General features: G+C 35.4%; 1 protein-coding gene and 1 long non-coding RNA gene across 2 annotated transcripts in view; one reads left to right on the forward strand and one right to left on the reverse strand.

The window, feature by feature from the left end:
* msh4 (mutS homolog 4) overlaps window positions 1-12,890 on the reverse strand; it is a 29,902-nt gene extending 17,012 nt beyond the window's left edge. Inside the window, exons 1-9 of the mRNA XM_056477223.1 lie at window positions 12,830-12,890; window positions 11,990-12,244; window positions 9,907-10,056; window positions 9,648-9,811; window positions 6,989-7,099; window positions 6,704-6,819; window positions 3,050-3,223; window positions 1,345-1,474; window positions 1,228-1,270 (exon numbers count right to left, since the gene is read on the reverse strand). Coding sequence (XP_056333198.1) covers window positions 1,228-1,270; window positions 1,345-1,474; window positions 3,050-3,223; window positions 6,704-6,819; window positions 6,989-7,099; window positions 9,648-9,811; window positions 9,907-10,056; window positions 11,990-12,244; window positions 12,830-12,890 — 1,204 coding nt within the window. The remainder of the gene's footprint in view (window positions 1-1,227; window positions 1,271-1,344; window positions 1,475-3,049; window positions 3,224-6,703; window positions 6,820-6,988; window positions 7,100-9,647; window positions 9,812-9,906; window positions 10,057-11,989; window positions 12,245-12,829) is intronic.
* On the forward strand, window positions 1,761-2,861 carry LOC130244616 (uncharacterized). The gene is made up of 2 exons (XR_008839239.1): window positions 1,761-1,849; window positions 2,148-2,861. It is a non-coding gene; the product is annotated as an uncharacterized LOC130244616 (long non-coding RNA).
* Window positions 12,891-14,746: the final 1,856 nt, after the last annotated feature.

Here is a 14,746-nt window from a genome sequence, read left to right on the forward strand (position 1 = left end):
CTGTTATTGTAAAGTGCTACCAAATGACTGAATCCATAACTTTTGGTCTCCCTCCTAATGTAAGGAATATTGTCCCAGTGGGTCACTCCTTACAACCATTATATGTTACCCAGTGCAAACCCCATTAGTGTGAATCACAACATCCTCCTGCTGTTGCAATCCACATACGTGCATATGCATGCAGTGCAGTACAAACTCAGTGAACATGTAAAGATGATAAATTGCCGGCGTCAAAGTGTACATTGAGCAGAACAGCTTAAAGCAATGTCTCTAAGAAGTTAATACTTTATCTACACTACCTGACAAAAATATGGTCGGCTATCCACGTTTTAGTTAAACAAATAATAACTTGACTTCTAGTTGATTATTTGGTATCAGAAGTGGCTTACATGAAGGGCAAAAGCCTCTACATTACACTTATTTTACCAAGATAAAATATGATCATGCCTTGATCTTTAATTATTTAATTAGGACAGTAAGGTCTGACTTTGCTTAGACAAAAGTCTTGTCACTTAACAGATATAATTACAGTATAGAATATAAAGTCATGCTGCAGTGGAAAATAATTAATATTGTGTTTGACTCCCATGAGCTTGGAGGACTGCATCTATACATCTCTGCAATTATTCAAATAACTTATTAATAAAGTCATCTGGAATGGCAAAGAAACTGTTCTTGCAGGACTCCCAGAGTTCATCAAGATTCTTTGGGTTCATCTTCAATGCCTCCTCCTTCATCTTACCCCAGACATACTCAATAATGTTCATCTCTGGGGACTGGGCTGGCCAATCCTGGAAAAATAATTTTCTTTCAGGAACTTTGATGTGGAGGCTGAAGTATGAGAAGGAGCGCTATTCTGCTGAAGAATTTGCCCTCTCCTGTGGTTTGTAATGTAATGGGCTGCACAAATGTCTTTATACCTCAGACTGTTGATGTTGTCATCCACTCTGCAGATCTCTCACACGCCCCCGTACTGAATGTAACCCCAAACCATGACTTTTCCTTCACCAAACTTGACTGATTTTTTGTGAGAATCTTGGGGCCATGCGGGTTCCAATAGGTCTTCTGCAGTATTTGTGATGATTGGGATGCAGTTCAACAGATGATTCATCTGAAAAATCTACCATCTGCTACTTTTCCAAATGATCAACTAGAAGTCAAGTTATTATTTCTTGCTCTTACAACTGGGATCGACGACAAGACTTTTGTCAGGTAGTGTAACATTACCATTCTTCAGACCGAAGAAGAGCTCCTCGTTCTGCAAAAGCTCCTGGAAAATGATAAGAGAGATCAATTAATAGCTGAACAAGGATGTGAAAATATTAGTCTGAAAAAGAAGATCACCTGTATGGTGTCCTGACGTGATTTTATAGTGTCCATCTCCAGCAGGGGCTCGAGAATATTGGAGCGCAACCGCCGCTCACCACCAGAAGTTTTAGTATGATTTAGGACTCCAAATAGAGTGTGTTCACTTCTGCATATATAACAGCATATGGTTGCTGACATTCAGATGCATGTAAATCTGACTGCAAAGTTTAGATACTGAAGAGCAGACAAATAGACATTTCATATCTAACAAGTCTTTTACATCTTTGAATTTTTACTTGTTTGGATTTGTAAGTAAATATGATAAACAGTGGCCATTTACACTTGGTATTAAATGTTTGGTGTAATTTTACAGTATGATCACACCTTCTTACACCTGGTATAAACAAGGTCTTTGTGAAATAGATGTAATGAGACGATGTCTGGGCACTACAAGTCCCAGCAGGCTTAGCGCCACATATGGAAGTGTTGTTGTTTACATGCGGACACTTTATATCCTGGTTGTGGCGTAAATTAACAACAGGTAAAGTTTTTGTTTGCCCTTTTGCTTATGGGTTTTGCATTCTGATCGCGGCACGTAAAGGCCGGTAGGTAGTGAGTTTATTTGTGGGATGTGCGCTCTTTCTTGCTGAGTTTACTGTTTTTAATGCATGCATGAACTGACATTGTAGAGTCAACACTTCATGTAAGGGGTAGCTAAGCAAACAGGATTAATGCTGCCAGATCTTCATTGCGAACTTATTTAAAGAGGCAGTCGTTTTAAAGTTTTAATAAACTGTTTTTAGGATTGTGTTTTAATGATATTATCTTTTTTATTTTAGTGCTATTACGGGATCATTGCCTACTGATTGTTGCCTGAGTGTCAGAATGGGAAACTATGGATCTTAAAGGTATTGTTTAAAACAAAGAAGGGTTTTATTTTGATTTTAATTTGTGTTTTATTTATAGGATGTTTTATTTTGTTTGTAATTTTTATGTTCTGAGTTTCTGTGTTGTAATGAACTGTTTTCCCTTTTTCAGGGAAGCACAGTTGCCGTTCACTTTAGACCTACAATAATATTTTTGTTATTAAATCTTTTCTTTTTGACATTTGTTGTATGTGAACTTGGGTTATTTATTATGCTGTTAGTTTGACAACTGTTTGTATTTGTATTTTCCTTTGTTCACCTTTTCTTTCTTTTGTAGGTTTTATTTTTGGATTTGCTTTATACCATCAGTGGCCACTGGGTTCCCTGCACTGTGAGGATGGCGGTGGAGAAAAGGTGGTTGGTATTGTGTGGTGATTTGGTCACTTTATTGATTTTATGTTTTTAGGTTGCAGGGAGATTGCTGTGAGCTGAGTGTGGTGAGAACACTGCTGCTTGGGTCCCTCATCTGTCCTCACTTTCTGAGTAACCGGTGGCCATTAGTGGTTTGTTTTTTTCTTTTTATTTTGTTTAGTTTATTTACTTTTCCCTTCTTGTTTGCATTAGAGATGGAGAATATTTGTCTTTTTATACTCTAACCTGTGAAATAAAATTTAATTGTTTTCCTGATTGTAAGTCACTTCATTTACTCACTGCTGAATCGTTTACACTGACAAAAGTAATCTGGTCACAAAGAGATAAAAATTGGAGATAGAGAAAAAAATTAAATGTGGGGATGATATGTGTCCAATTCTGTTATGAGATTTCAACTAAATAAACCTGCAGAAATGAATGTGCTCTGTGTTTTATTTTCTCACCTGTGATTTCTGTGGTTGACCACTAGCTCCAGGTTGCTGGCTGAAACTGCATCGATCATGGCAGTCTGCTCACTGCCACTGAACGTCACTTTCAATGACTTCGGAGCATATATTGATTTCTGGACGAACTCAAAGTATTTCAGAAGGGCAGATGCAGATGCCAGGCAGTAGTATCTATAGACAGAAAAGATTTTATTTGACACTTATTTTAGGCATATTTATAATAAAAACGATGTGGTTGTTTTTTTTTATATAAAATTAACTATTTGTATAAAAACATTCATATGATAAATCTGAAGTGAAACTCTTGGGTTAAAATCAATATAACAAATCATCTAAAATAATATAAAATGTAAAATGGTTAGCGGTGTCCATACATGCAAAATTCTGTTATTATCAAAAAATTACAGTAAATAGTAGGGCTGCTCAATATGTTGTTTTGAGCATTGATACTGCAATGTGCGCATCCGCAATAGCCTCATCCCAAATATATGCCATGTTGAGTATGACTTACATTTGAACAAGAGTTATAAGATTGTATTTAATCATTCATTTTCTTTTCGGCTTAGTCCCTTTATTAATCTGGGGTTGCCACAGCAGAATGAACCACCAGCTTATCTAGCACATGTTTTACTCAGCGGATGCCCTTCCAGCCACAACCCATCTCTGGGAAACGTCCATACAAACTCATTAACCATTCACTACTTACAATTTAGCCTACCCAATTCACCTGTACCGCATGTCTTTGGACTGTGGGGGAAATCGGAGCATCCGGAGGAAACCCAGACGAATGCAGGGAGAACATGCAAACTCCACACAGAAACACCAACTGACCCAGCCGAGCCTCGAACCAGCGACCTTCTTTGCTGTGAAGCGACAGCACTACCTACTGCGCCACTGCGTCACCTTTTATTTAATCACTGTTTTTATATTGAATTCATATGTTTTATGGAAAAATGTTAGATTTTTGTCTTGTTTCTAATACAAATATCTACATTTCAAAGTGAGAACAAGATTATTTACTTACTCCACTGGTAGATAATTTTGCTTGTTGATATTTCGACAGGAAACGAGACAAGACTAAGTAAGAAAAGCATTTTTGCATTCTGATTATTCAATTTCTGTACCTGAATACTGATAGTCTTCCCAGAAAACCATCAAATAGAGCTATTCGAAATACCCTTCTGAAACTGTGTTCATATCGCAATATTTATTGCAGACAAATAAAATATCGCAATTTCAGATTTTTTCAATATCATGCAGCCCTAGTAAATTGGCAACAAGATGGCGTGAATGCTGCTTTTGCTAAGTATATATTGTCTTCCTTTTTATTATGTTCATTGCAGGCCCGGATTGGCTAATCGGGAGGACCGGGAGAGTTTCCGGTGGGCCGGTCAGTTTTTTTGGCTGCGAGGGCCGGTGTCCCTAGCTGCTTGCACTCTCAGCAGTTGCACTTTTTTCATTTATTTATTTGACCATAGCCTCACTCTTTTTATTCATTATTTTGCCGCAGCTCCGCTCTTTTTATTTATTTTTTCACAGCCCCTTGAGCAAAATGCAGCCTGCCGGTCAATGATGATGTAACTATCATTCGACCCCAAACAGCGGCACCTTAATAAATATATGAATTTAATAATTAATATTAATGAATATTACACCTGCTTAATGAAAATCAGCTGATTCACTACATTAATAAATCTGACATAATTTGATCAGAAATCTAAAAAGGGGACAAAGACATTAAGCAATCAATACAAAGTAATACTATGGTTGAAAGGGTCTTGCAGATACCTTTTTCTTCCACACACACTACCATAACAGCGCCATTGTGGTCCAGTGGTAAGTACGTTGCGTTACGATGTTGCCGACTGGAGTTCAAATCTTGCTTGAGTAATTTATTTATTTTATTTTTTTCTTCACTTTTAGTGTTAAGACATATATTACTGTTTGGGTTATTTATGTAGGTGTACATATTTTATTTTTATTTTTTGTGTGACCACTGTTACAAAGGACTAGATATCTATAAAGAATTTTGCACAGAATATATATTCAGAAATTGCAGGTAAGGAAATTGTGATGTTTTAAAGAATAGTATTGGAGGTTTAGCTACCCCTTAATGTTCTCATATTTAAAAAAAACATTTGAAGTTCTAAAGCAACTGTTTCCTTGAAAAAAACGTGATAGTGTCATTAGAAACTGAATTGGAAATGACCTTATTTTAATATAGTCAGTCATGAACTGAGGTGGGCCGGTCCTAAGGCTTAAAACTCCAGGGCTGAAATGGAGTCTCACTCCGACCCTTGTCCTGTACAGTGTTTCTGAAGGTTTCACAAAGTCAAATTTAAGACTTTTGTAGCTTTACATGGACATGAATTTTAGACTTTAAGGTATAAAATTTGAAAGTTTATTTGAATTTAAGACTTTTTAAGAACCTGCAAACACCCTGATTGTATGATGTTGTTTATGAATTTTGCACCCAACCTCTGTTAAGCCAAGTTCAGACTGCATAATTTTCAAAGTAGTCTTGTCACAGATGTTTTCACATGGCATGACTATCAGGGGTAGCGTTTCATCACTGCTTTGTTTACACTGCAAGATGGATCAGCGATAGAGGGTTTCACACCGCAAATAAGAAGAATCGCCGACAACTCTGTCCAAACTATGTCTCACAGCCAAACACGTGTGAGAAGTGACATGGAAACAAAGCGAGGTCACGTAGTTTATCTTGTGTTAACTACATAATGAGAAAGAAGCCTTTAGTGGAGTAGAAAATACTTATTTTGATCACCAGGCCTTTGAAGGGAATTAGCATTTTCGTGTCAACTTATTTGTTTTGACCCGGTTGTGGTATTGCTTAGATGACACGTCAAACAGACACGGGTGTTCCTGACAAATTTCCACTGGTTTTTCCTCCATTTATTGGGTCCAAATAGACTGAAAATAAGCGTTTTTAACTTCTTCCCCAACCTCCCGCTGGCCAGCAGGTACCCATACTAGTAGATGCTGCTCTCTCATTGGCTGTAGGTAATCGCCGGTGTTGTTTTCAGTCAAAACTCATTTCATATGGCATAATTTGAATCGCCAAAAGGTCCAGATATTTAGCATGCCAAATATCTCACAGGTGTTAGGAACTCATAATCGATTCTCTTAGATTGCGTCTTTGATAGTTCATACTTTGTGATTGTCACTTACATGAGCAAGCCCTGATTCGCCTGTGGCTTCAGGCATTTGTCTGTGATTTCTCAAAACCTGTCGGCGGGTCAAAATCGGGGCTAAAATCATGTAGTCTGAACTCGGCATTAGTTATCTTTGTCTTGTTTGATATATAAAAGGTATCGCTGTTGATAGATCCACTGTCTACATTTTCTTATAGAACTCAATGTGACAGAAGTTTTCAAATACTTTTGATTCATTATTAAATGCTAGTTGTTGGGGTACAACGTATATTAAATATATATCAATATCATTCAATATGTAAAATAATTATCGAGATAATTAGGCCAGAGTCTGGGTAATGATTAGGAAACACTGCCTGGGTATTTTATGGAGGTACTGCAGTCTAAAACTGCAAAAAAAAAACATTTTTAAAATCTAGAAACATAAAAATAATGTAAATGTGCATAACTCGTGTCATTGTAAAGATGGAGCTCTTACTTGGTTTGTACCTCCATGAGCACAGTGGTGAACTCAGGCACACAGAGTTGCTGTATGAACTCCAGGCCCTTCTTCTCATTGAAGTACCTCCTCATGACCGCAGTGAATGTGACCGACTGCACCAGGAGAAAAATAAAAAATTCTGCACTATAATTCTGAAAGTTAGTTGATACTATAACTCTGTAGATCTCTGACAATAGTGCTGATTTACAACCTATACAGGTTTGAGTCACCTATACAGGCCTGATTTACAGGAAAGATAGAGGTAGTAAACTAGAATGATACCGGGAAGGTCTCTGTGATGAGGCTGTAGAGTTTGGTTCCCTGTCCTTTTACACTAGCCGTGTCTGGCATCAGAATCTCCATCGGCGTCAAGTTATGCAGCTTGGTGATTACCTGTGACAACAGTCAACATTATTCTGTCACTTTTACAAATCTTCTGCAGGATTTTGTCTCAGAGTACAAACTCATCTTTGCTTTGCGATCATAATAGATGACAATAAAATTTGTTGCTAATAAGCAATGGGTTTTGTAGAAAATTTGTGATTTCAGTCTTTGTCCGGGTCAATCTTTATTGAGAAAGTGTTTGTTCTTCTGCAGTCAAACAACATCTTCAAAGAAGTCTACAAGAGTCTGCAAGAGTCTAAGTCTACAAGAGTCTGTTGTCCCGATTATTATATGTGTTTTAGGTGGAGCAGTGTTAAAATGGAGGAGGAGACAAATCTAAACAAAGCATGCAAATGAAGTACAGGAGTCAGCCAGGGAAACATCATTTTCCCAGCCCTGAACTCATCAACATAATATTAACAATCTGATGCATAGGTGTTAATCAAATCGGCCATTTGGGATCGATGGTCAGGAAGTGCAATGTTAAATGTCTCCAACACTTGGACTGTAAGAGTTTTTGAATGAAATTAGAAGAATATAACTTTGAATGAACCCCAAATATAACTTATCAGTTATATTTATTATTGTTAATTTGGAACTAAATGTGCGGCATGGTAGCTCAGTGATTAACACTGTCGCCTCACAGCAAGAAGGTCGCTGGTTCGAGTCCAAGCTGGGTCAGTTGGCATTTCTGTGTGGAGTTTGCATGTTAAGTGTTCATGTGGGTTTCGTCTGGGTGCTCCGGTTTCCCCCACAGTCCAAAGACATGTGCTATAGGTAAATTGGGAAAGCTAAATTGTCCTTAGTGTATGTGAGAGTGTATGGGTGTTTCCCAGTACTGGGTTGCAGCTGGAAGGGCATTCGCTATGTAAAACATATGCCGGAATAGTTGGTGGTTCATTCCGCTTTGGCAACCCCTGTTGAATGAAGAGACTAACCCAAAGGAAAATGATTATGTACTTTATGGCACTAAAAACTAAAAGGATAATGTACTGTATGGCACTAAAATTATATATATTTTTTATTTTCAATCTTTAAAAGAAAATCAGTAAGAAACTTTGGCATTTTGTAATATTTGAGTTTTTTGTGGGATAAAACTATTACATTAAATGAATTCCTTTAACTAATAAATTTTAATTATTTGCATTCGTAAAAACAATATCAATGTGATATAGGCTGAGACACTATTGCAACTAAAAAAGAAGTTTAAAGGGGACCTACTATGCACCTTTTGCAAGTAAAATAAGTCGCTAATGTGAGTGTGTGTGTGAAGTTTCAGCTCTAAATACCACACAAATAATGTTTTATAACTCTTTGAAACTGCCCCTTTGGAACTTTCATCCAAATTGTGCTGTTTCGATAGTTGTCACTTTAAATTTAAATAAGATGGTGCTCTTTTCAAAAAAGGGCGGGGCTACAAAAATCTATGTGTCAGCATAGTGGCAGACTCAAAACATGACTATGTTATCTCTATGAAAAACTGAAAATCTAAGTAAGTAAATAAAGGTTTATTTATAAAGCACCTTTCACAGACAATAAGTCACAAAGTGCTTTACAATATAAGAAAACCAGAAAACAGGTAAAAGAACACATATCAATAAAGGAAAACATTTTAAAAACAAGTTATAAATCCAAGTACAGAAACACTAATACTGTTAATTAAAAGCCGAAAAGATCAAAAAGATGTGTCTTTAATGCTTTTTCAACTGATCCCAGAGTTCTTAGTGCTACAGGGAGAGAGTTCCAGAGCCTTGGGGCCACAACACAGAAGTCATGGTCACCATAAGTCTTAAGACAGCTTCTAGAACGGCTAAAACGTCTTCGCCAGAAGACCTCAGAGAGCGGCTACATGAGTGATTACTTAAAAGATCTTGACTATAAAGGGGTGCTTGACCTTGCAGAGTTCTATATGTAATTACCAGAATCTTAAAATTTACTCTAAAACTAATAGGAAGCCAGTGAAGTGCCTTAAAAACTCAAAATGTCAGAAGAAGTGGCTCAGAGATGTACTCTATGGAGGTACTCTTCAGCCTTCAGTTGTGTTCAGGCTATTTGTGCATTCTACAACAAAAAATTATGATGCCTCTTAGTTGCTGACATTATCTTCAGCAGATGTGGTGTGAAAACGCTAATAGCGGATGGCTGCTTCTCACTCAGGGCTGTTTATGCTAATGAGAGAGAGATAATGGGCGAGGCTTTTCCCCTCTGATGACATGTACAAAGAGATAATGTCAATCAAGTGTTTCTGCAGACTGTTTTTATTAAGTGTGATTAAAAAAAATGTAATAAATTTTTACAATTAGAGCCTGGCTATATTCACACACGTTTGCTACAAAACTGTGGTTTTACCCTTTTGGCATTTTATTCAGCGGACACATTTTCATAATACAGTATGCATTGCATTCATAGTTAGCAAGTGGTTTCATCTTTACCATATTTGAATGAATAAATGAATGAATGGAGGAATGATTGAATAAATTGATGGATGGATGGATAAATGAATGAATGAATAAATGGATGAATGAATGAATGAACGAATGAATGGATGAAGCTTTACCTTAGTATAAGTACCAGTGTCTACAAACTGTGAGAGCACCAGCTCTGGGTATTTCATGTTGATACTGGCCATGCCAATCTCCCCCCTAGCTAAACCTCGTCCCTCCACCACAGCCACGATCACAGGCGCACGTGCCGCATGAGATGCAGATGAAGATGTTGTCACTGCGGTGAAAGAGTTGAACAGTGAACTGAAGAGCACATTCACTCTAAACAAAAGACTGAATGAGGACTACAGAAAACATTAAAGTGTCGTGTACTGTTGAGGTCTCTGCGAGGGGTTCGGTTATGGTGTGACAGTGCAGGTGTGGTCTTCAGGTGTGGAGTGCTGGAGGTCCAGGAGTGGGCAGATGATCCTCCAGAAGAGTTGGTCCTGTATACTGTTTCACTAATGTTGAGGTGACCCTGAGCTAAAAACAAACCAAAGGAGGGGTCAATTAACACATGTTTTACATACATATTCTGGATGGCATGATTGATAACAATTATATGATCTCTTTTTAGTTCTGGGTTGTCAGAAATACTAGGTTCCCAAAAAATAATAACAGTAATTATGGACATTGGTGAGTACAGATTAATAAACTGAAGTATTTGTTAACTAAACTGGAAATGGAATGTTGATCTTAAAGTCCACATGACTTTAACATTTGTAGCACTATATTGCATTCATTTAAATACAAAAAACTTGTTTATCACATATCATTCATTCCCTCATTCATTTTCTTTTCGGATTAATCCCTTCATCTGCCACAGCAGAATCAACTACCAACTTTTCCAGCATATGTTTTACACAGCGGATGCCCCTCCAGTTGCAACCCATCACTGGAAAACATCCATTCACTCATTCACACACATACACTACGGACAATCTAGCCTACCCAATTCACCTATACCACATGTTTTTGGACATGTGGGGGAAACTGGAACACCCGAAGGAATTTATCACATATCTTCGGTTAAAATAAACTCATTTATATTGATAAATGATTTTTAAAAAATGTAATACTGGTCATAAAAATCAGGCAAAATTTTTAAAAACAGTTCTTAAATACTGTTGTGAAACTCATAGAATAGAAACTTCTCTGACTTGTAAAAAGTTATGAATATTTCAATAACAAACAAATGTATTTTTAAATATGTCAAGAGACAGAAAAAAGGGTTTCTGTAATTTTAGAATTTATTAATTTTTTAATATTAGTTTTATTATATAATTTAGAAATAGTTACAATTTATATATATATATATATATATATATATATATATATATATATATATATATATATATATATATATATATATATATATATATATATATACAGTTGAAGTCAGAATTATTAGCCCTCCTGAATTATTTACCCCGTTTATTCCCCCCCCCCCCAATTTCCCCAATTTTTTTCAACACATTTCTAAACATAATAGTTTTAATAACTCATTTCTAATAACTGATTTATTTTATCTTTGCCATGATGACAGTAAATAATATTTGACTAGATATTTTTAAAGACACTTCTATACAGCTTAAAGTGACATTAAAAGGCTTAACTAGGTTAATTAGGTTAACTGGGCAGGTTAGGGTAATTGTGTAATAATGGTTTGTTCTGTAAACTATTGAAAAAAATACATATCTTAAATGGGCTAATAATTTTGACCTGGGAAATATTTAAAAAAAGAAAAAAAAATTTAAGTTATAAAAATTCAAATATATTTATTTCACAACTAGTTTCTACAAAAAAATGTGAATAAAACAATTAGCCCAGTGCTTAGCACTGTTGCCTTACAACAAGAAGGTCGCTGGTTTGAGTCCTGGCTGGGTCAGTTGGCATATCTTTGTGGAGTTTGTTGTTGTTAGCGTGGGTTTTCCCCACAGTCCAAAGACATGCCTTATAGGTGAATTGAATTAACTAAATTGGCCGTAGTGTATGATTTGTGTGCGTGCGTGTGTGTGTGTGTGTGAGAATAAGTGCATGGATGTTGCGGCTGGAAGGGCATCTACTGTGTAAAATATATGCTGGAACAGTTGGTGGTTTATTCTGCTGCGGCAACCTGTGAAATAGAGACTAAGCCATAGGAAAATAAATGAATGAATGATTAACTGCCAGAATTAATTTAAATAAATACCAAAAATATTCACACCATCAAATATTGTTTGACAATAAGGGGGTTCAGAATTACTTAAACTTTGTAACAAATGTTTTGATATAATATAAATATTAAATATAATTAAAACATAATTATATATAGGTTAATTGTAAAGTAAATAAATTAAATAAAGCTGTTAAGTAAGTAAAACTTCTGTCAAAAGTAAGATTGTCATATTTATTTCATGTTACTGTTTTCCATCACCTGCAGTCGGTGTTGTTTCTGAGTGTGCAGACGGCTCAGTATCACTGCTCGATCCTGGACACACACTGATCCTCACATCATCAGATTCACGTGAAGTCAGTAGGACAGAAGATGATAGTGGATCCTGCTGTCTGCCAAATATCTGACTATAGTTCATCAGGTTATATGGTGTTAAAGTGCTGCTGCTTGGCTCGGGCTCTGAGCTCGAACCTGCTGTCACCTCTTCAGTGCTGCTGCAAAACATCTGGCTGCTTTCTCAGGTCTAAAATAACTAAAGAAAGCAAATAAAACTGTCAAAGCATTTAGTAAATTACTAGTGTTAAATATAATAAAATAGATATATATCGGAGTATAAAATTAAAATAACAAAACTTTATTTGGCTATACACACACATTCTAAAAACTTTTTAAAATATTATAAACACATTATAAAGCATGGTTTCACTGAGGTATATCAATTTGATAAAACCTTTAACTTGACTTTGAAAAGTTTGACTTTGACATCAAAAACATGTTAAAACCTTGATTTCCATTTGACATTAGGCATGGGCCGGTATAAGATTCTGATGGTATCATAACCTTGGATAAAATTATCACGGTTTCACGGTATTGTGATTACTGCTCTAAAATATATCCTTTTTAAATGTCTGAGTAAAAAAAACAAAAACTTTTTTGCCCTTTAAACGATCTTCATTTGTCTCAAAAACAGATTTCTTTGGATATCTTTTCAGCTGGAGATACTGTTGTCATAAAACAAATGTAAATAAAAAATCATACACATACCTTAGGAACGTTTTTTTGACAGTTTTAAAACCTTGACTTTTCCAAACTGCGGTATACCTTGCCCGTGCCTATTTGACATCATCCAAACATTGATGACATTTTGGACTTTGTTGATCATTTTGAAGACAAAGCTCCTAAAATGTATATTATTTATGTAATAAATATAAAATTGCAACACTTACCCACTTTGCAACAAAAGAAATTAAATTTTGACTTTCAATATCTATAATAGAGCTTTTCAAATTTCACGATATACCAAAAATACCATGACCTGTGGAAACCCTGATATATGTGCTGCTGAAGAGGAAATTTAGCTTATAAAGAGAAAAAAAAAAGAAAAAGAAAGTGGTCGCTATTTACAAATTAGCCCTTGTGCACTGTTCAAATTGACTACCCTTAAATATATTGACTATATATATATATATATATATATATATATATATATATATATATATATACTCTACTGATAAATATATACTGATAAAAATTGCTTGATTATATGCTGTCATGCTTTTGTAATAAAAATTATGTGGTTATAAAGGAAGTCAATGGGGCAAAAACAGCCACCAACAGTAAATTAGGGAGAAAAAAAATAAAAATTCATCAAAAACGATGCATCAAAGGCAATGTTGTTTTGCATGTCCAAGACTTTGATGAAGGTAAAAAAAAATACAGTCCATAATTAATTTTTGTATTGAAAATACGTCATTTTGTGTGTGTTTTTTTCACTGAATCAGTGACATTATTTAGAAATTTGGCAATTAAAGAGTTAAAACCCTTTAATTTTCTAAGCAATTCAGTAGTTTTGGACTAAGGGCTGATTAACAGATTTATGCAAAAAAAATTATCTGATGGATATTTTCATCCCACACATAACGAAAGGGTAGTTTGCCCACAGTGTGTTGTTGAGGTATTTTTCATTAATTAAAGCATTTTCCCAAAATAAATGTGTCAAAATAAGATTAGTCACCAAAAATCATTCTGCTAGCTGAAACACAGAAAAAGTTATGGCCAAATTAAGACACAAAATCACCCCGGAGTGGATGAAAACATCTAGTGCATAAGGGTCAAATTGGCTTTAAAGTTGTTTTGCTGTTCTAGTGCCATCTAGTGGTCATTTGTATAGAAGTCATAACATTCACCAGAAGCAAATTTCGACTTCATGTCAAAAATAGTTTACTCAAATTAAACATTCAATCCAAATTAAAAACAAATTAAATACAGCAATAAAAGCATGTTTTTGTTGTCTGTAGTGAAATTACGGTAACTCTGATGTCCTAAAGTGAAAGCTCATAATTGGGATTCTCAAGGCTTGTCGTTAACCAACACAGGCGAAGGTTACGTCTTTCAGAACATATCTTGCAAATAAATGCCAGGAAAAATCAAAAGCTCGAGGATTGCACTAATGGCGTTAATTTTTGCACAATTTAAACTCTATCAAGAGAGTAAATTTAGATTTCACTTCAAGAATATTTGGGTTAAAATAGTTAAAATTAAACATTATATATACTTTGAAAGTCTGTTTCTGGCGTCAGTGTTACGATAACTAAGTGGCGTGGAATTCATTAAAAAATTTGGCTATTTTATGTGATAAAACGAGCTTATTTCTTACCTCAGGAAAAGTCAAAACATTAACGGCTGCACGCCTGCACTGATGATTACGTTTATTTTTCGCGCCACTACGTTACCAGCCCATGTAGCTACTGAATCCTGAAACTTACCCATTGACCAGGGACTTAATGTCAAAATTTTGATTACTCAAATAGTTAAACATTAACTACAGTTACAAAGTCTGTGGTGATTATGATAACGCGATGGCCTGGAGATATAGTAACCAGTTGTTTATATATTTGGTTAATTTAATATATATAGGTTAGATTTATTATTTGTGTTTTTTCTTTTTACGTCATAGGACTGACGGTGTATAATATCAGCTGTGTATTTTCTTACAATTTCATTTAAAATGTACATGTA

Source organism: Danio aesculapii, chromosome 17, assembly GCF_903798145.1.
Source record: "Danio aesculapii chromosome 17, fDanAes4.1, whole genome shotgun sequence".
NCBI lineage: Eukaryota > Metazoa > Chordata > Actinopteri > Cypriniformes > Danionidae > Danio > Danio aesculapii.